The sequence below is a fragment of the Gadus morhua genome, chromosome 16 (assembly GCF_902167405.1).
Source record: "Gadus morhua chromosome 16, gadMor3.0, whole genome shotgun sequence".
In the NCBI taxonomy this organism is placed as follows: Eukaryota; Metazoa; Chordata; class Actinopteri; order Gadiformes; family Gadidae; genus Gadus; species Gadus morhua.
Window position 1 is genome coordinate 5,064,334 of NC_044063.1, and position 21,560 is coordinate 5,085,893.

The 21,560-nt window shown below is 48.8% G+C and overlaps 1 protein-coding gene and 1 pseudogene across 3 annotated transcripts in view; both read left to right on the forward strand.

The window, feature by feature from the left end:
- Positions 1-21,560, forward strand: part of tiam1b (TIAM Rac1 associated GEF 1b) — a 58,053-nt gene that overhangs the window by 34,169 nt on the left and 2,324 nt on the right. For 2 of the 3 annotated variants that reach the window (XM_030380311.1, XM_030380312.1), the window contains exons 8-26: positions 92-238; positions 1,371-1,445; positions 1,973-2,143; positions 3,000-3,104; positions 3,660-3,741; positions 4,394-4,480; positions 5,267-5,479; positions 6,810-6,910; positions 15,235-15,426; positions 16,348-16,416; positions 16,511-16,636; positions 17,121-17,229; positions 17,724-17,903; positions 19,387-19,505; positions 19,601-19,709; positions 19,839-19,897; positions 20,201-20,306; positions 20,723-20,810; positions 21,265-21,437. In XM_030380311.1, coding sequence (XP_030236171.1) covers positions 92-238; positions 1,371-1,445; positions 1,973-2,143; positions 3,000-3,104; positions 3,660-3,741; positions 4,394-4,480; positions 5,267-5,479; positions 6,810-6,910; positions 15,235-15,426; positions 16,348-16,416; positions 16,511-16,636; positions 17,121-17,229; positions 17,724-17,903; positions 19,387-19,505; positions 19,601-19,709; positions 19,839-19,897; positions 20,201-20,306; positions 20,723-20,810; positions 21,265-21,437 — 2,311 coding nt within the window. Of the gene's footprint in view, positions 1-91; positions 239-1,370; positions 1,446-1,972; positions 2,144-2,999; positions 3,105-3,659; positions 3,742-4,393; positions 4,481-5,266; positions 5,480-6,809; positions 6,911-10,790; positions 11,084-15,234; positions 15,427-16,347; positions 16,417-16,510; positions 16,637-17,120; positions 17,230-17,723; positions 17,904-19,386; positions 19,506-19,600; positions 19,710-19,838; positions 19,898-20,200; positions 20,307-20,722; positions 20,811-21,264; positions 21,438-21,560 lie in introns of those variants that run through there. The other variant, XM_030380313.1, reaches the window with a different exon arrangement.
- On the forward strand, positions 6,228-6,349 carry LOC115528983 (uncharacterized; annotated as a pseudogene).

The window sequence follows — 21,560 nt, forward strand, 5'->3', positions numbered from 1 at the left end:
TTGCGCAGCACAGTAATGGAGTTTTCCCCCAGTGCCGTGTAAATAAAGTTTTGCCCGGGTTGACGGAGCCGTTGCCCCACTGTCTCCCCAGGTGGCGGCCCGTAGTGAGTGTGGCGTGAGGAGACGGGCCCAGGCCGCGTCGCGCTCCACCAGCAAGCGGAAGAGTCGCTTCTCCTCTCTGTGGGGTCTGGACACCACCTCCAAGAAGAAGACCAAGGCCCACCCCAGCATCGACCAGGTCAGCGCCCACCTAGCAGAGCGCGCTAGTACAATTACAATTACAATCAGGGCATTTAGCAGACGCTTTTATCCAAAAAGCACATCCGACTTACATGGGTTAATACACCCATTGACACACCGACGGCCGAGTCAACCATGCAAGGCGACAGCCAGCTCGTCAGGAGCAGTTAGGGTTACGTGTCTTGCTCAGGGACGCATCAACACTCTGGGGGCTGGGGATCAAACTAGCAACCATTCAGTTACAAGACAACTGCTCGACCTCCTGAGCTAAGACGACCCGGTACCTCTCCCCTGTTTTCTGAAAAACGGGTGACAGGTGAGCCCTCTGCATATAGACAGCCTATACCTCGTAGGCCATAGGTCTGGCAGTGGGCCCGGTGTATATAGCTCAGCTTATCTGGGTAGTCGGCGATGCTCGTTCGATTTACATTGTAAATCAGGAGATAGTGCTGGACGTCAGTCAACCGGAAGGATGCTGGTTCGATTCCTGGCTTCTCCCTAACCCACCACTGCTCCGATGGAGCTGGCTGTTCCCTTGCATACTTTAGCCTGTCGACGGAGCATGAATGGATGTAGTAATGGGTGTATGAATTGGTGTATTAATTGGTTTGAATGTGAGGCAGTGATTATAAAGCACTTGAGTGGCCAGGGGTCAGAAGAGCTATTTAAAGTCCTTTCACAAGTCCAGTTGGGCTCATTGTCTCCCCCTGCAGGGCTGACGGGGTCGTGGTGTGAACGTGTGTTTAGCTTGGTTAGGTTTACACATGATGCATGACTCATCATCTAAATCCAAAGCATACAACTGCGATTTTACTTCTTAATTAGATAGCGGTAATAATGAGCAGGTACGGGCACCCTTCTCATTATCCGTACCTGCTCATTATTACCGCTATCTAATTAAGAAGTAAAAAATGAACAAATTCAATTATTTATTTAACTTTTACGTTGTGCAGTTAAAGACATATTTTTGCAGCTTCTCCAATTTTGATCACATGCTCTGATTGTTGTTCGACTCACTTGTAAGTCTCTGGAGGGAAGGCGTCTTCTTAGTGACGGAGTGTAAGATCTAAGAATGTCTCTTGTCGGTTCCACCGTCTCTATTTTAAAGCTCTCTCTCTCCTGCTCTTCAGGTTTTCGCCGACGGCCATGAGGTGGTGAGGAAGCCCGGGGACGGAGTGTACTCGGATCCTGCCAAGGAATCCGCGGTAAGGGGGTGGTGTCGGGCAACAGGCCTGGGTGCCTGCCACCGGCCAGTAGCCAGCAGCCGTGCGAGCAGGCAGGCAAGCAAGCAGGCAGATGGGTGTGGCAGTAGGTCACCTGCCCCCCTCTGAGCGCTGGAACCGTCCCACCTTCATGTTCTGGCGCCCGCTCAACCCGCTAAAGACCCAGAGATCCTTCCTGTGCGAGACCCAGCGGGGGGGGGGGCCACTGTTGCAGACACTTTTCTGGAAGGTTTTTTATCGTGCGTTGCACATTACTAAGTAAGTTCGGGTTTTTTTTTGGTTTTATCAAACTAATAATCTACGAGATCTGGGGGATGTGATCCAAAAACTTGATTGTTTACCTACAAACAGGGAGCATAACCTGCCTCATAAATCCAACAGGCAGGAGTATACGACGTATCGTTGTAGTGATAGTATTTCTAAACGTGTGCCGTTCAAATATTTCAAGTGTTGAGGGGACCCGAGCGGTGGGATTGTTTTGTAGAACATCTTTGGGTTCTGCTCAACAGAGGAGCGAGGAGGGCGGTCTGAGGAGCCTCCCGCGACCCAGCACGGACGGGGAGATCTGGGTCCCGGACCACCTCACCCCGTCCTGGGTGTGTCTGCCCAACGACCAGCCGGTCCTCACCACCATCCAGCCGGGGGAGTCGGCCCTCTGCGCCCTGGAGGCCATCTGCAAGGTACCGCAGCGCATCGACATGAATAAGTCATAAAGGGTCTCACAGTACCTCCCGCTGTAGCCCATTTTTAATATGGAAGACTTTTTGTCTATTGTCTTAAACAATAATAATAATTTGCATTTATATGGTGCGTCTCAAGAGGCCCACGGCTTTTAATATATAGTGCGTGTGTGTGTGTGTGTGTGTGTGTGTGTGTATGGTTGTGTGTTTGTGTTTATATGCAAATTACACTGGGGAACTGCATGCATGTATGCACTCATCATATTGCTAAGTACTCTGGAGGAAAGTGTCCACCAAATGTAACAAACTTTAACCCGTTCAAACTTCATACCTTCTTGAAGACGGCATGTTAACTGAAGAGTTTCTAATGTAGAAACCAACGGGTAAAGAGCTTCCGTAGAGTCATTTGTACGTGTTGAGTCCGGTGCGAGTCTGGGGTCAGAAGGCTGCAGACTGTAACTGTGATTTAAAGGCTTTTAATGCGTCCAGCAGATGGCCTGACAGAGCCTGACATCGTGTTTGGGAAGGCGTCACCTCTTTCTCTCGTCGCAACTGGCAGCAGCACTTAAAACTGCCACCATTAAAAAAAAATAATAATAAAGAAAAAAACATTTTAAAGACCGTACTTTTGAAAAAGGGCGGAATATGACCATAAATCTCCCCGACCTTAACAACGCTTCGTTAGCGGTTTCTCGTAGTGCGACAACCTTTCTTAAGTGCAGCATCGACACCTCCTTGGTCGCCAACAAAACGCCCCAACGGAACACAAAGATGTTTGCGATGGGTAAAGGTTGAACAGTGTTGATATCCAGAGACGCTCTTAAAATGTTTTAATTGGTTATCTTTATGTCCCTAGGCTCACCAGTTGGACTCCACCAAACACTACTTAAGACTTAAGTTCCTCATTGAAAACCAAGTGCAATTCTACATCCCCAAACCAGAGGAGGATGTATGTGATCTGGTAAGACTCATTTGACGTCTCTCTCACTCTCACTCTCTCATGCTCACGCTCACTCTCCCAAATATGCATAGACACATCCCTGCTCATTTAAACATACAGTACATAGACACGTATCTATGTATTTTAACAGGAATTTCATCCCCTATTGAACCTGGATAACATTCAAGGGCTGTCCTTCTGTCCGTCTGTCTGTCCGTCTGTCCGTCTGTCCGTCTGTCCGTCCGTCTGTCCGTCTGTCCGTCTGTCTGTCTGTCTGTCTGTGTGGTCTGAGTCTGGGTGGTTCTGTGCCTCAACCCAACAACGCTCCATATTGCAGTGCCGGGCGTCGTTGGAAACGAATACACTTGTCATGTCTTGTGGATTATTCTCCCTCATTACCTCAGACACATTAGGCGCTCTACCCTGCTTGGAGAGCCTGCCCGCGCTGTAGGTTCAGCTGTTGGAGCGAGAAATAGATTAATCTCACTGCCATCGGAAAACCTGCCCACTAACTTCCCACCACTCCAGTGGAAGCGCATTTATATAACGATTTTATTTTGGTACCTTCCCTCACAGCTTTACAAGGAAATCGAGATCTGCTCCAAGATAACCAAGGTCATCCGCTTCGACCGCGACGAGTCCTGCATGATTGGCTATGGTAAGGCCTGCTGTTGTGATGAAGCCTGGTGTGTTCTGCTTATGAATTGATTATCATGCTGTTTCAGCATTAAGCGATGACCTGTGGCCTGTTTTATCCTGGGCTCATTGTCCTTAGTAATTCTGTGCTTTGCTGTGACTAGTTTGATGCAACTCATAGTTCATCATGGCTCTGTATCGCTCTCACACCTTCTCTCTCTCTGCTCTCTTCCTCCCTCTCTGTGTTTGCTCTCTGTGTTTCTGTTTTTTTTTTTTTTATCTCCATCTGTCTGTTCCTTCTTTCTCTGTGTGTGTTCTCTCCCTTCCTCTCGCACTTGTTCTATCTCTCTTCCTCTAACTCCATTTCTCTAACTCTCTCTCTCTCGCTCTCTTTCTCGCTGTCTGTCGTTCTGTCTTGCTCTCTCTCTCTCCATGTCCCTCTCTCTCTGTCTATCTGTCAGTCTGTGTGTTTCTTGCTCTCCCTCCGTGTCCCTCTCTCTCTGTGTCTGTCTCGCTTTCTCCTTCAAATATATGGGCTTCATTATTAGAAGGACATGGATAAAATATGCATTACCCCTCGTCTGTGTATTTCAATTTTGAACATTACAATACATGCATGAATAGTAATGACAATAATAAAGTTTCTCTTTCTCTCTTTACCATCTCCCCCCCAGGTTTCTCCATCTCTGTGGTGGAGGAGGACGGGGTCCAGCAGCTCTACATCACAGACGTGAAAGCCGGGGGTCTCGCCTTCGCAAAAGGTTTGTTACCTTCATCTTTGTCGTCCTCACCTCACCGTATCCGCGTTTCATCATGACCTCTTCATGACCGGTCAGCCTGTCCATTCCTGACATGGAGAACCGCTGTAGAGAAGAGAGGAGGTTAAAACCCGTGCACCCGAGATGTTTAGGACTGATTGAAAATCATACCTTCCCATCACCTGATGGTGAGATAGCAAATTAGGATTATGATCTTGGTGATTACGGATGAAAGAGTTTGATTATGGAGGAGCTTTAGAACATCTTAATATCCTCGCTCCACTAATTGTACCGATGATTAATAACGTTGCTTTTAATTTGAAAGCCAAATCACAATGTCATCAAAGTACTATCAGACTTAAAGAAAAGCTTGAGTAGAGCCGACGAACAAAAGCTCATAATTTCTTAAGAATTTTATATTTCAATTCTATTAGAAGACCCTGCAGGGTAAGGGTACTTTATGGGCCCAAAAAAAAAAGATAATTAATACCATACTTAAATCGCCGTTCTACTGCAAAAACCCTAATCATTTCAGATACAACATATGGTAGGTGAATAATAGACAGACCCCACGTGAATAGGCTACAGTTTATATGGTAGGTGAATAGGCTACAATAGGCTACAGTTTCGCTTTAAAGATTGGATGTGCCTGTCATATGAGTCAAATCAAACTGTCCCTCACACGTACTAGACCTAATCCGTCTTTAGCCCGCGCCTTTCCTCCACTCTGACTCAACCCGCTAAGCGCTGCTCAATGCATCACCATCAACAGACCCCTTCTCCCCGCAGGTCTGAACGCGGGAGACGAGATCCTGCAGCTCAACGGGAAGGACTCCCACAGCCTCAACTTCTCGGACATGAAGGCGGCGTTCACCAAGGCGTCCCTGAGTCTGACGGTGAACACGCTGCCCGCCACCGACCGCCGGCAGCTCTGCTACCTTCCCCCCCGGCGCTCTGACGCAGAGGACGACCTCTACACCGACATCTTCTCCCAGAGCCAAGGTCAGGGGTCAACCCGACGTTTACATTTTGCCGATTCTTTTTATCCAAATGGACTTCACGACACTTTGGCTGAGAACATTGAAAGCATGCAAGCACAATCAGAGTAGGTACTCCGACACACAAGTGCTGCACTACCTAGTTCAAGAGAAGGCTGAGTCGAAATAGGAATCAGTTGAAAACACCTGGAGGGAGTTCAGAGTAACGCTTAGGAATCATTTTATAACAACATGAGAGAGTGCAGAGCAGCCATAGGAATTGGTTTATAACGACTGGTGAGAGTTCAGAGTAACACTTAGGAATCAGTTTAAAACAACTGGAGAGAGTTCAGAGTAGCATTAGGAATCAGTTTAAAACAACTGGACAGAGTGCAGAGCAGCCATAAGAGTCAGTTTAAAACAACTGGAGAGAGTGCAGAGTAGCATTAGGAATCAGTTTAAAACAACTGGACAGAGTGCAGAGTAGCCATAAGAATCAGTTTAAAACAACTGGAGAGAGTGCAGAGTAACCGTAGGAATCCGTTTTTGTAGTAACGGTAATGTAGTAAAAGAAGTGAATGAGGGGAACATGGGTGAGAGTGGCATTTGAGGTGAACATGCGTGGAAGTGGACATGGTTGGAGTCGTGGAGGTGAATGTGAATGGAGTTGATTATGGGTGGAATTGGACAAGGTGTGGAGGTAAACGTATTTGGAGGGGTATGGGTGAACAACGGTGGAGGTGGGGATTCCAATGTGGGTGGAGGTGCCTCATTATTATTGTTATACCTTACCATGGACACGCCCGATCTCGTCTGATCTCGGAAAGCTAAGCATGGTCGGGCCTGGTCAGTACTTTGATGGGAGACCGCCTGGGAATACCAGGTGCTGTAAGTGGTGTCGGGTGGTGGCCAATAGGTGACCCTCTTCGCTCTGGCCTTAACATCTATCCCGATGCCCCGGTGCAGTGACGGGGACACTGTGCTGTGGAATGCGCCGTCCTTCGGAGGAGATGTAAAACCGAGGTCCTGACTCACTGAGGTCATACAAGATCCCAGGACACTTATCGCAAAGAGTAGGGGTTTCCCCGGTGTCCTGGCCCAACCAGGCTCATTCAATCTGGCCCCCTAATCATCCTCCTGTATAATTGGCAGACTCATTAGTTCCCTCACTCTCCACCTCGAGCTGGTGTGTGGTGAGTGTTCTGGCGCAGATTGGCTGCTGTGCATCACCCAAGTGGGTGCTACACACTGGTGGTGGTGAGTGAGGTCCCCCCCTTCTGTAAGCGCCTTTGAGTGTCTAGTAAAGCGCTATATAAATTCAATCCATTATTATTATTGTTATGTTGCTTCTATAGAGGAGATCCTGGACGACGGGGTGGGGCTATACCTGGAGAGCTCTGGAGACAGCTTGGACGAAGACCTCCACATCTACAGTGACACGGACCAATACAGAAAGGTAAGGACTAGGGATCGACCGATACCGATTTTTTTAGGGCCGATACCGTTTTTTTTTTTTTTCATCAGCCTTAGCCGATAACCGATACGCCGATACCGATTTTCTTGAGCCGATATTTGGAGCCGATAATACCCTGGAAATCCAGAGTTCTCGCGAGACCACAATTTGTGATTGCTCAGTGAGTCACTCTGGGAACGAGCAATATACTCATGTATATTCTCGGCCTATCCTGGCCCAGAACATTAATCAATCACATCAATGTGTCAATATTGGCGGGCCTAAAGCGTTGCTGTTTCACCGACCGGATACGGCAAGAGTCTTATCTATTGATTAGCTCCACTGGTCTGAATACGTCACCCCTTGTATTCTTCTGATTGGTCATAGTGTTATCCAATGTGTGTTATCCAGTGATATTTTCAAATGCATGCTTGGTGCCGCCCCTCGAGTTGGGCCATTTTCATTACTCCATGCCTCCCTTAATTTACATCATAAAAATGACACAATGATGATAACAAAGGTGAAAATGTCTCAATTTTAAAAAAAAATAACAATCATTAAACTGTTTGTAAATCATGCCAAAAAATAAATAAATAAAATCGGCCGATACACGTAAAAAACGCAAATATCGGCCGATAATATCGGCCGGCCGATATATCGGTCGATTACTAGTAAGGACGCTATCTGCACCGTGGATTTACTATGTTTAGGTTTTACTATAGTTTCAGAAGTTACTTTAATCCAAAGTGACTTGCCCAGTGGATTTTTAAGGGACATTCAGAAATGGAATGAGACCTTTTTTTTTTTTACAGTTTCCACAATCAAGGATTTGTTATTTGAGCAATTATCAAATGCAAAAAATTGTTGTTGTAGGTGTTAAGTGCATGGTTGTTTGGTGAGTATGTACGTAGATGTATACTGTTCAAGCCAACTTAAGGTGAAATGCATTAGCATCTTGTTTACTCTCAATCTGTCAACCACTTTAATGAATGAATAGCAATTAGCACGTCGACGTGGAGGAGTTCGTTTTTCATGGCTTTAATTTCCTTCTTTCAATCCTGTTTCTTCTCGTCTTCCACTGGCCTACTTTATGCTAATGAACAAGTGGGTGAGAGATTCTGTGCATTTCAAACAAGCCGTGGAACAAACAGATTAATATGGAGACAAGACAAATGGTTTGCTCCGATGTGAAACACTCCGAGGGGGATCTCTGATTAGGCCTGCATTCTAATGACTTCATTAGGTTGGCCAGGCTCATCTGAATGGGAACCAAAACAACCTTCTTTATTAGCTGATGGGGATCAATGGACGCACAAGATAATGGAGACAATCTGCTCCCTCTTGGGGACAGACTTCACAGCCACTTCTGTGATTAGACAGTTAGGGCTTGATTTGTATGGATTCTGAAAAATTGCTGGGTCATAATTTGGTGCGAGTCAGATATTGTCAGGCAATGCATATAACTATGCCACCTTTTAGTTATTGTCAACGTTCTCAACATCTTTTCTCTCCGTGAGAGCACTTACCGCTGTGCGAATGACATTAAAACAGCATACAAACACCCATCTACATATTGCATTCATGCTGCATCGGAAACGGTTGATGTGCTTGATCAAAGAGCAGATGAAGGAGTTGTCATCTGAAAGGTTGGACTAACAGTTTTCTAATGTGGCCAACGTTGATCAGCAGGTTTTAGCATGGAGGTGTTTTTAATGCTGGGTTGATTATTCAGCTTTCTCCAGCGGTTATCCTTGGAGGTGCTCAGGGCGGGCTTTGGTGTGTTGCTTTTTTGTTTAATTGTATTCAACTGAAGGCTGTTTGAATGCCGCCTACACCTCCGGTTTTCTTGGTACGTCTGGTGGCAGAATGCAGAGCAAGAAGCTAAATGTAACGGCCGGCAAGGACTGAGAGATGCACTCCCTGCTCTCCTCCTCCTCTTCATTCTTCCCCTCCATATTCTTCTCCTCCTCCTGATTCTTCTCCTCCTCCTCATTCTTCTCCTCCTCCTCATTCTTCTCCTCCTCCTCATTCTTCTCCTCATCCTCATTCTTCTCCTCCTCCTCCTCCTCCTCCTCCTCCTCCTCCTCCTCCTCCTCCTCCTCCTCCTCATTCTTCTTCTCCTCCTCATTCTTCCTCTCCTCCTCCTCATTCTTCTTCTCCTCCTCATCCTCATTCTTCTCCTCCTCATTCTTCTCCTCCTCCTCCTCATTCTTCCTCTCCTCCTCCTCATTCTTCTTCCCCCCCTCATTCTTCTCCTCATCCTCATTCCCCTCCTCCTTCCTCCTTATTCTTCTCCTCCTACAAACATTTGAACACTGTGTGGCCGGTGTTTATGTTCAGAAGTCCCTATGGATCCCAACACCCACTTCTGAGCTCGCTAAGACTATATTTATCCTCTGTCTGAAGTGAATAATGGAAAAGAGCTTTATATTTTTAGGAATGTACATCCTCCCCCTCTTGCATTAACAACATTATGTCCACTTTGTGGTGTTCAATTTGCTGTGTTCCCGTTGGGTTGTTTCACGATGTAGTGGGGCTGTTTTTTTCCTGTCTTCGTATTGGGGGGGTGTTTCAAGACAACGGACCGATGGGGATGTGCGTCCTGGCTCCAGATACGGAGAGCCAGCTGTCTGCTCGCAGCCCACACCTCTCCTCTGCTCCACCTGGCAAACCTGCATTTTATATTCTGCTGCAGCTAGACCACCCTCTCCTCCTCCACCACAACCTTGAGGAGGAGGTCCTGGCTCCGCCCGCTGCTCTGCTGGAGCCCACCCACTCCACGCCCTACTCCCTCCTCACCCCACGCTCCTCCTACGAGGGCCTTCCTCTCCTCACTCGCTACCCCTCTCTTCCTCTCTCCTCCCACCTCAACCCTCTCCTCCTCCCTCCTCACCACCACACTCTATTCCTCTTCTCCTCCCTCCTCACTCCCACACTCTGTACCCTCCCCATCCCTCCTCTCCTCCCCCCTCCTCACTCCCACACTCTCCTCCCTCCTCGCTCCCACACTCTATACCCTCCCCATCCCCACACTCTCCTCGCCCCCACATTCTCCTCCCTCCTCGCTCCGACACCCTCCACCCTCCCCCCTCCCCCCTCCAACCCTCTCCTCCCTCCACTCCTACACATAACAATAATGGGTCATCGTGGCTCTTTGACAATGCTGCAATCGTTGACCAGAACTCTCTCACACTCGTGTGTGAGTCTCACATGAAGTGTGTGTTATGTATGTGCAGTGTGACAGCTGTGGACCCCTGGAAGATCAGCTGATTGCCATGGCTTCAGCTAATGGGGCTCCTTTAAATAAACACACAGACACCCACACTCGCACCGAGACGGAGAGAAACCGAAAGAGATGGAAAGAACCTTTTTATGACGAGGGAAGATTAATTTCTTAAACGAGGGAGTGGGTGGACATTTATTAACCGAGGGCGGGAGACGTCCAGGGGTGAGCATGTGGGGGTGGGGGTTGAGCCAGGGACAGTGAGGGTGATATGAAGAGAATGCGGGAGAGATGAAGAGGAGCCACGGACAGGCAGAGCTATATTTAAAGAGTGAGAGGGTGAGAAAGAGAGGGGGGGGTAAAAGATTTGAGAGAACATGGGCTGCCGGGTATTATGCAAGATTTTTAAGGAGGGAGAGAGGGAGTGTGTGTGTGTGTGTGTGTGTGTGTGTGTGTGTGTGTGTGTGTGTGTGTGTGTGTGTGTGTGTGTGTGTGTGTGTGTGTGTGTGTGTGTGTGTGTGTGTGTGTGTGTGAGAAATGAAGAGGGAGGGAGGGAGGGAGGGAGGGGGAGAGAGAGTGAATAGAAAGGGCACGGCATGGGCAGCCAACTACAGAGGAGTGAGAGGGGAGAGAGATGGAGGGGGGGGGGGGGGGGGAGGGGGTGTAGCGAGGCTGTAAGTGATGAGGAGGAGGCAGAGGAGGAGCAGGCGGCTTCACTCGGCCAGGTACTTCATCCTGGCTGCTTACTGCACCTCCTGTCCCACCCGAGGGACACGTTAGACCGAGAAGGAGGAGGAGTTGCTCACTCGCTTCAGTACTGAAGCCCCCCGCTCTCTCTCGCTCTCTCTCTCTCCCCTACTCTCTCCCTCAACCTTTGTGTGGCCATGTCCGCCCTGAAGAGGAGCCGACACAGCAAGCGCTCCTCAGACTCCATCTATGACATGCTTCACCTGGTGAGAGACCGCTTTACTTTCGTCTCGCCGTCGCTCCGTCCCTGTATACTCTCATCACTTTCTCTGCATTAGCCACTCTCCATCCCTCTCAGACGTTCACTCTCTCTCCCCACCTCTCTCTCGCTCTCATCGTGCGGTCGGTTAGTTCTGTTGTCAGTCTGCTGCGTTGCGCGATGCGGAACCCTCGCGCCCAGGGAGTTTGACTCTGAAGCTGGGCGCTGGTTTTCCAGAGGGTGGCTGTGGTGTGTCCTTGATTCATCGTTTCTAGAACTGCATTGGACTGAGACGTGGTGGGTTTCGAAGGTTGGAAGTGTGTATTGTTTTCTTTGGTACGATTCCTGTTTAAGGGTAATAACCCGATCGCTCGCTCTCTCTCTCTCTCTCTCTCTCTCTCTCTCTCGCTTTCTCTCTCTCTCTGTCCCTCTCGCTCTCCTGTCTTTGCGCTGAGCTCGCGCCTCCTCTCCTGGTTGCCGTGGCAACCGGGGGACGGCGGGAAGCCGTGAGTCACCCGTACAACGGTACCGCTAAGCTGTCCCGTGGAAGCTGGAGGCGCACGCTGTGTTGTGGTCCTGGCGGTTTTTAAAGGTTGAATCGTACTTTTTGAATAATGAAAGCTGGCTACGTTACACTCGGGGGTGGGGGGGGGTTCTGTGCCCCTGCTTGTATTGATTGCATGGTCATGGATTCTGAGCGCAGTCTTCCAAGAAGTTGCCAAAAGTCAGTATGTCGGGCTGGTGATTAGAATGTGGAGACGCTGTGTCGGGCAGTTGGACATGCGTGCGAAGGCCGTGATTAACTGAAGCCGATACCTTAGCAGCCATGATGTGGGGGGGCTGTCCATCATCCTGTCGGTTATTGGAGAGGGGCATGGCACCTGTACCCTGTAACCATGCCGACGACTTAGAGACCCACGGTGTAGGTATGGCCAAACTATTCGCCGAACCTATACTAATGAATGCTATAGTACGAAACCTGGGCAAAAGCAATTGCACGAAACCTGTTACCTGTAACCATGCATATGAAACAGAGACCCACGGTGTAGGTATGGCGAGGCTATTCGACGCAGAAGTATAATTCAACCCTTAAAACACAAGCTGCAATCAGGGGGCTGAAGGGTTTTAACACTGCAGACTGCTGTTCTCTGGTCTCTGAGTTGGGACAAACTGTGCTGATAGTTGACACGGTGGCGATCGCTAACTGTCACTCGGTTGTTATGCGTTCTCCTCAGCCCACGCTGTGATCAGCTGTGAACCTGTCACTTCTTCGGGAGGGAGGGAGGGAGGGAGGGAGGGAGGGAGGGAGAGTGGGAGAGTGGGAGGGAGTTAGGGAGAGGGAGAGAGAGTTTTGGTTTTTCCCCATCACGATGGTGCGAGTTATAATCTCTCTGGTGTCTTCATTCCTCAAGGGGATAGAGCACAAGCTGTCTTTAATATTTGCAATTTCATTCCTGCCTAGAAATGTGTCCCAACTGCTTTTCTCTTTTTTTTTTGTTCTTCTTCTCTCTCCGTTTCTCTCTTCTCTTCTTCCCTTACTCCATGTGATATTTCTATGGCTTTCATTAGCAGTGCTCTTTATTCAAGTCATTCTGACTATAAAGATTTCACTATGAGCTTTTGCATAGCAATACGTGGGAATGAATAGTCGCTTTTGCTCTTTCTCTAATGGCATGTTTGGCATTTATGTTGCCGTTATTGACTTGTTTTATCGCTATGCTGCGTATGGCAGTAATACTCGATTACAGTCCCAGACGGTTGCTAGGCCAACACAGAAACAAAATACCAAATACATTCTGTTGGCAAACAAATCACATGCATTCAATATTTACCATGCAGTTACCGAGACAAACTGAACACACAGGAATTGTATGTAACAGAATTTATTTTCCATATCCTTTTCTGCACCGATGCAAAGGCTAGTGTTTGTCATGTCAACATTAACATGGTGACTGTACATGTCACAGGAACGTGCAATGTATGTTTTGTAGTGGTCTGCGCTCACGTGTCTGTGATGGGACCACTTGCTGTCTGGTCATCTGTCCCTGTGGAGAATTATGGGATGTGAGCGGACTTAAAGTCAATGATTTCATTACTTTGATCGTCCCCAGCGGAACGAGCAACAGCCACAATGTGCGGCAATTAATTTTCCAGCCGTGTCTTTTCTATTACAATAGGCAAAGATTCTCCCTACACTACTCTGCACTTGGGTGTGTCTTGGTATATTAACTATTTAGTCTTTGAAATAGGGGTTATGGCATCTTCCTAAATGATACCCACACAGACTGCAAACTAAGGGGTTTAAATCCTGAACCTTTCTGCTGCCCAACCCCCGAACCATCGCTATGCTATCCTGACCTCGATGTTTTATGTAACGGGCATTTATTCCACATGACTCCCACCTTTTGGTGTATTTTAATACCCCAAAATAATACAATAAAAAGACTCCGGAAGCCAAACGCCAACAAACCAGGGCTGCCGTGTGTTTTTACCGCTCACCGGCAGCACCAATTACATAACACGTCCTCCATTTCCAACCGATAAATCGACTCTCCCACGCCCAGATGAACACATTAATGTCCATATAAAGCCACCACACTCACTGAGGAATATCACAGGGTTTATGTGGACCGTTTATGACAACCGTGTATCACGGTACGAGGATGTTCAATATTCTTTATTGATATGCCTCCCATAACGTTTTCTTCAGGGAGGACCAGACAACTATATTATATAACTATGCAACTACTTTATTATAATCTCCCAAGTTGTTTCTGCGTTGGCAAGCCTTCACAATATTCTCTACAATTATCTCCTCAAACGTCTCATCCAGTAACATTTTCCTCTGGATAAGATCTCCCAAGACGCCTTGTCAAGCAGGAATGAGCAGTCTTCCTGACGAACTCCCAAGACATCTTGTGGGTAAACAGATTTTGCAGACGGGCAGTTTGTTGTCCTTATGAAGCTAATCTACTCTGAGATAAGGTGTCCCTCGTCTGGCCTTATCCCAGACACGCCTTGGCCGATACCCCTCGATTCAACCTCGATAGCCCGTCCTGTGATGTGCCGCGACCATCTGCAGTCTGCTCTCCCGCTCTCTTTCTGCTTCCCTGCTTCGCAACGCCACAACAAACAACAAGATGAAATGTTGTCTGGGAACGGGGGGGAGGTGTGGAGGCTGTCAAGAACGGCATGTTCAGTTTTTTTTCCTCTCTGTGATGCGTTCGCATTTCTGAAAGGGGGGGCTTGACCTTTTTTATCGTGTGGAGGAGAAGAGGTCCTGCTGTTCACCCTGAACAAAAGGGGTGTGTGTGTGTGTGTGTGTGTGTGTGTGTGTGTGTGTGTGTGTGTGTGTGTGTGTGTGTGTGTGTGTGTGTGTGTGTGTGTGTGTGTGTGTGTGTGTGTGTCCACAATGATAATGCAGAGAACATTCGAGACGGTTTCCTAGACAACCCCTACAGTGTATATCTGTATGTGGTGGTGGAGGGGCGTGTTTTGGAGTAGGTTGTTGTGATTGTTGATCTCTTGAGGCGATGAATAATTGTACCTCTCCAGCTGTGGGCGAGGGAGAGATACTGCCTGAAAGTGACTCTTCACTTTCTTACAGTATCTCTCGTCTCCTCTAGATAAGGGCGAGACTCTAGAGATTTTATAACTAAATGCTATACTCTCTATGTCTGTCTCACTCCCTCTCCCCTTCTCTGTTGGGTCTGGAGAGGGGATGAAAGTGATAGAAGAGAGGGCAAGGAGACAGACCGAAGAGGGGGGTAATGTAAGACAGGGAGGGAAAAAGGGGGGGGGGAGGGGAAGAAAGTGAGAGAAAGATATGGAGGGGGGAGTCAATGTTATGACAGACTGGAAATAGCTCCAATTAGTGCAAATTACTTTTTTAGATCTCTCTCTCTCCCCCTCCCTCTCTCTCTCTCTCTACTGCACCTTCAATGTGCTGTCATTCAGGAGCGTCGTCTTCAAGAGGTGCGCTGATGAGGGACAAAGTTGCCTGCTTCTTCGTCGTCGTCGTCGTCCTCCTTCTTATCTTCCTCTTCCTCCTAATAACTGGGTGTTAAGTAACCTTATATCTTCTCTTTCTCCCGTGTGTGTGTGTGTGTGTGTGTGGTGTGTGTTGTGTGTGTGTGTGTGTGCGCGCTCGTTGTGCAGAGCACAGAGCAGGTGGCCGCCTTCTGCCGCAGCCTCCATGACATGAGCGGTGCCGAGTGCGTGTCGTCGTGGCCGAGCCCGGACTCGCCCCTCTCCCCGCCGGCCTCCGCCCCCCGCCTCCAGCTGTCGGACGCCGACAAGCTCCGCAAAGTGATCTGTGAGCTGGTGGGCACGGAGCGCACCTACGTCAAGGTAGGGCTCGACCTTTCAGAGGACCAGCTCTCAGTGTCACCTTACACACGCTCGGAAAAATAACCACACGCACACACACACACACACAGGCACACACGCACACACGCGCGCACACACACACACACACACACACGCGAGCGGTTCGTCCTCTGGAATGAGTGTGTGTGTGTTTCTTCATCCGAGTTTGCGTATGGGTGTTGCAACAACCACAGTTTTTTGTTGCTGTGTCTATGCTTCTGTGTGTTTCTTATTCTCACTTTGTGGGTGTTTGTCTGTGTTGGTTTTGTGTGTTTATTCATTTGTGTGTGTGTGTGTGTGTGTGCGTGTACGGACGTGCGCTTGACCCATATAATGATGCCCATCTTGATCTGCCCTGGAAACTACAATCTCCAGTTCAGCCTAAAGCCCGTCCCCCCTTGGTAGAACAGGGCTTTAGGGCTTTAGGGCTTATTATGGGTTACAAACATGGTACGCTGTCAGTCCGCATCTCCTAATGATAGAGGACACTGCTGACGTGCAGCAGCCATGAATTAAACTTTCACACAGTGCAAGACCCACTACCAGTTGACAGATCAAAACCCAGGCAATCAATATTTACTGTGCAATTACATACAACCTGAATACACGCCACTTGGAGATGTAATTGTACATTGGCATTGGTATAAATATTTCTATAGCAGCCTCTAAACATACAGGAGAGTGCATTACATAGGCAGGAATCACATTTAACTGACAATCCATCTAAAACAATAATTTAAAAGGGATTGTTAGTATAAAATAAAAAAACACTAAGGCAAAAATAAATATTCAACTGCTATTTTTTTTTTTACAAATCTCAACAAATGCAAATAGTCTAAGGCAATGTTTGCCAGGTGTTGACATTGTCGATCCCCAGTGACCGCATGCCTGATGTGTTTTCAGGATCTGAACTGTCTGATTGGTCGGTACCTGACCCCCCTGCAGAAGGAGAGCTTCCTCACACAGGACGAGGTACGACACACACTTCCCTTTCATAGTTGGTTAAAACCGGCAATCGCAGACATCCCGCCTCTCTGTTAAAGCATTTTGTCCCTCCCCTATCCAGCTGGACGTGCTGTTTGGGAACCTCCATGAAATGGTGGAGTTCCAGGTAGAGTTCCTCAAGACCCTGGAGGACGGAACACGCCTGGTCCCGGACCTGGAGAAGCTTGAGAGAGTGGACCAGTTCAAGGTATACTCTTCTTTCAACACAGTGTTTCATCCATCCATACCCCATCCAGTAAGAAGTTTACTATTCGGTTTGGAAAAGCACTTGAGTACCAGTCCACCAATATCGACGAAGTGAATTACTTTTCACCCTGAACCAAAACATCTGTGTTCTTAACTGTCCGTGAACTGAATCTGAAATAATTTAATCCGACCATTGAGCCACTTTTGAGATGTAAGATTGCTACCGTTTGCTTTGCTATCTTTGCTACTAGCCAGCTTGAATACATAATAGGGAATAGAGACGGAGAATAAAAAGTTATGCAAAAGATCAACCAAATTCAATTTTACAGGCGGCTGTGTTCTTTCCCCGAGTTCATCCGTTGATCCAGGAGACATCCCGGTTATTTCGGAGCGCGCTATAGGACAGAACGCACACCCGGTAACAGCGTAGTTTCCGGGGCGTATGTCCTCCTCGATCCACCTCTAACCTGTCCTTCTCTCCTCAGAAAATCCTCTTCTCCCTGGGCGGCTCCTTCCTGTACTACGCTGACCGCTTCAAGATCTACAGTGCCTTTTGCGCCAGCCACACCAAGGTCCCCAAGGTGCTGGTTAAAGGTGAGTGGAAGCTCTGCAGTCGAGGGGGTCAGAGGGGTGGCCTGCGCTGGCCGTCCAGCCCCAGGCCTCCCCAGGTTAGATAATAACGAGGCTGCGGCTGCTGCAGTAGGAGCCTGAGGGCAGAGTTGCTATGGGGAGACATGTCAGTAACTAGCCTTTAGAGAGAGAGTGAGCCTGGGTGTTTGTCTGTGCGTACGACCACTGCCGTCCACATCAAATTTGTAGACCCAGTTTGAACCAAACCTACTAAAAGCATTACAGCTGTGCACATGGATTTTGTTCACTGGCCTTTTGTCTGCTGTGCATTAGTTTGTGGTATTCTGTCATACCCCTTGTGACCGCATAGTTTTAGATTTATTCAATCTTCGTAGTGTAATTGAATGTCTGAACCCTGCACTGGTTTTAAGTCATGTTTGCCGAGAAACTGAAAGGACACCCAAACCTGTGAGAAGGAGAATGCGCTTCAATCCCATCCCTCTGTTCTTCATCTCCAGCCAAAACGGACGCAGACTTCAAGGCCTTCCTGGATGAGCGTAACCCCAAGCAGCAGCACTCGTACACCCTGGAGTCCTACCTTATCAAGCCCATCCAGAGGGTCCTGAAGTACCCCCTGCTGCTCCGGGAGCTCCACTCCCTCACCGACCCCGAGAGCGAGGAGCACTACCATCTGGACGGTGAGAACCCCCAGGCTAACTCGCTGGCCGTAGCGCTTGCTAGCTGCTAGGACCCACCGTAGTTAAAGCCATAGCGCTAACTAGCTGCTAGGACCCACCGTAGCGCTAACTAGCTGCTAGGACCCACCGTAGCGCTAACTAGCTGCTAGGACCCACCGTAGCGCTAACTAGCTGCTAGGACTCACCGTAGTGCTAACTAGCTGCTAGGACCCACCGTAGCGCTATCTAGCTGCTAGGACCCATCATAGCGCTTACTAGCTGCTAGGACCCACCGTAGCGCTAACTAGCTGCTAGGACCCACCGTAGCGCTAACTAGCTGCTAGGACCCAACGTAGCGCTAACTAGCTGCTAGGACCCATCGTAGCACCGGCCGTAGCGCTTACTAGCTGCTAGGACCCACCGTAGCGCTAACTAGCTGCTAGGACCCACCGTAGTTAAAGCCATAGCGCTAACTAGCTGCTAGTACCCACCGTAGAGCTAACAAGCTGCTAGGACCCACCCTAGCACAGGCCATAGCGCTAACTAGCTGCTAGGACCCACCGTAGCGCTAACTAGCTGCTAGGATCCAGCGTAGCGCTAACTAGCTGCTAGGACCCATCATAGCGCTTACTAGCTGCTATGACCCACCGTAGCGCTAACTAGCTGCTAGGACCCATCATAGCGCTAACTAGATGCTAGGACCCAACGTAGCGCTAACTAGCTGCTAGGACCCACCGTAGCGCTAACTAGCTGCTAGGACCCACCGTAGCGCTAACTAGCTGCTAGGACCCACCGTAGCGCTAACTAGCTGCTAGGACTCACCGTAGCGCTAACTAGCTGCTAGGACCCACCGTAACGCTAACTAGCTGCCAGGACCCACCGTAGCGCTAACTAGCTGCTAGGACCCACCGTAGCGCTAACTAGCTGCTATGAACCACCGTAGCACCGGCCGTAGCGCTAACTAGCTGCTAGGACCCGCCGTAGCGCTAACTAGCTGCTAGGACCCACCGTAGCGCTAACTAGCTGCTATGACCCACCGTAGCACCGGCCGTAGCGCTAACTAGCTGCTAGGACCCACCTTAGCGCTAACTAGCTGCTATGACCCACCGTAGCACCGGCCGTAGCGCTAACTAGCTAGTAAATAATCTGTTGCTGAGATACAGGAAGACATAAGTCTTGTTCTGGGAGATTGATTTTTTTGGAATTTAAATACACTGATAGTTTGTTGTTGTTTGTTGATATTCTGACAGAATTGCATTCGGATTAAAGCATCTGCTAAAATTACCAAAAAAGAAAGATAAGAGATAAGAAAAAGTTGGTTAATCCTTTGAGTAATTCAGGTGTAACAGGAGAAAGTTACAGAAACTGATATGGAAACTGCCAAACAAAGCAGAATCACAATAAGATGTCAAGATAAATGGCTAGTGGGGTATGAGGAATAAAATGTTTTTGTTTTCTTATTCAAACTAAAAGTTTGCTGTATTCTGGTGTGTGTCGTCTTCAGTGGCCATGAAAGCCATGAACAAGGTGGCCAGCCACATCAACGACATGCAGAAGATCCACGAGGAGTTTGGGGCCGTGTTTGACCAACTCATCACCGAGCAGAGTGGAGACAAGAAGGAGGTCCGTGGCTGCAAGACGCTCTCTAGATGTGTTGAACCGTGTGGTCATTGATCGGTGTGTACGGTGAGGTAATGTTGCCTTGTGGTCCGTCGCAGGTGGCTGATCTGTCCATGGGCGACCTGCTGCTCCACGCCACGGTGGCCTGGCTCAACCCGCCCTCTTCGCTGGGGAAGTGGAAGAAGGAGCCCCAGCTCGCCACGTTCGGTACGTTCCCCCCCCAGGCCGGACCGACCGCTAGTCAGTCGGATCCAGCAGCCTTCAGAAGTGATAAATGTTTTTCTGCGTCATCATTCCTGACCGTGTGCCTTTTTTTTTTTCCCTTTTGTGTCGCAGTATTCAAAACGGCCGTGGTGTTTGTGTGCAAGGACGGCTCCAAGCAAAAGAAGAAGTTGGTGAGTAGTTCTTCTGTTTGCCAAGAGCCTTCATCATAACAAATGCAGTGTTTTTAAATAGCATCCTGTTCTATTAGGGCCCCGTTGTGTAGAGCAACTTGTCCAAGATCCACTCTCAGATCTAGTCCAGTAGGTCACCTGTACGAAATAAGTTTTGTACACGTCGGACTAGAAATGTCAATTTCTGCCGTGCTCCTTAAAGTTGCAGATCTGCAGTTGGTGAATGCTATGTTGTGTTTAACCTAGAAGCAACGTCTAGTTAAGTACAGCAAAGCTAACTCTCGTCTCGGTCAATGTTTGCAGGGCAGCTCCCATCGCGTGTCGATGTCCTCCGACGAGAAAGACCCATTCCGATTCCGTCACATGATTTCCACCGAGACGCTTCAAGTCAGAGCTTTGGCTAACGGAGGTAGGGCGTCGGTCACATGATAACCCTATCTGAAATTAAGGACATGGCCTTGTCCGTCCTCGTCTGATGGTTTAGGGTCATGGTTGATGATAGGTGATTTCAACGTCCAGGTCAATCTTGTTTGTGTAGCCATTCCCATTCATAGTTTCAGACATTGTTTAGAATCTTTACAAACAGATAAATTATCATTCATGTCTTGACTTTGTTGTTTTAAAAAAAAATACTACGCTTGGTTTTTGTGAAGTTTTCTGAAAACAGCATTTGGTAGACAATCATAATCTGCATGCTTGGATGTATCAGTTGAGCTCCTTTCAGCCGTCTCTCCAATAAAAAATGATTCTAGTCTGGTAGTAGTTTGGGTAATGATGACCTTCCATAGTTGTGGACACTAACCCCTAACTGTATTTCCCCTGCAGACGGGGAGGGCACGGCGGTGTGTGAGATCGTGCACATCAAGTCAGAGTCTGAAGGAAGACCAGAGAGGAGCTTCCAGCTCTGCTGCAGGTACGATTCTCCTCCACCCTCCTCCGCCACCACCACCACCACCACTACTACTACTAACCCCCCATACTACGTCACCATCATCTCCGTCAGTACCATTGTCATCACAATCTTCCCGACCTCTCATACGACCATTACCACCACCTTGACAATAACCCACACCGACAAAACCACCATCTCAACCCCCACCATCTCCACCACCTCCGCTGCTAACATCACCACCACCATCTACACCATCACCGTCTCCCCTTCTACCAACGCAAGCACCACCATCTCCCCCGCCTCCACGACCACCATGATCCCACTTATCCCACCACCACCTCCATCACCACTATCACAACCACAACCATCTCTAACACAACAACCAAGTTCAACTCCACCCATGCAGCACCATTACCTACACCACCACCCCCCCCCCCCCCCCCCTTACACCACCTCATCCCTGCTCTCCCTCCAGCTCCCCAGAGAGCCGGATGGACTTCCTGAAGACGGTGCACTCCATCCTGAGGGAGAAGCAGCGTCGGCAGCTGCTGAAGACGGAGAGCCTGCCTCTCAACCAGCAGTACGTCCCCTTCGGAGGCAAGAGGCTGGGCGCGCTGAAGGGGGCGCGGCCTGCCATCAACAGAGCAGGTAACGCCACGCGCCCACTGAGTCGGGGTTACATCCTCTGAGTGGGATGTTGCATCACCACGAGAGTTCAGTCGTGGATACGTCACATGATCGAGACCAAGTATTGGTCTATGTTACACCATC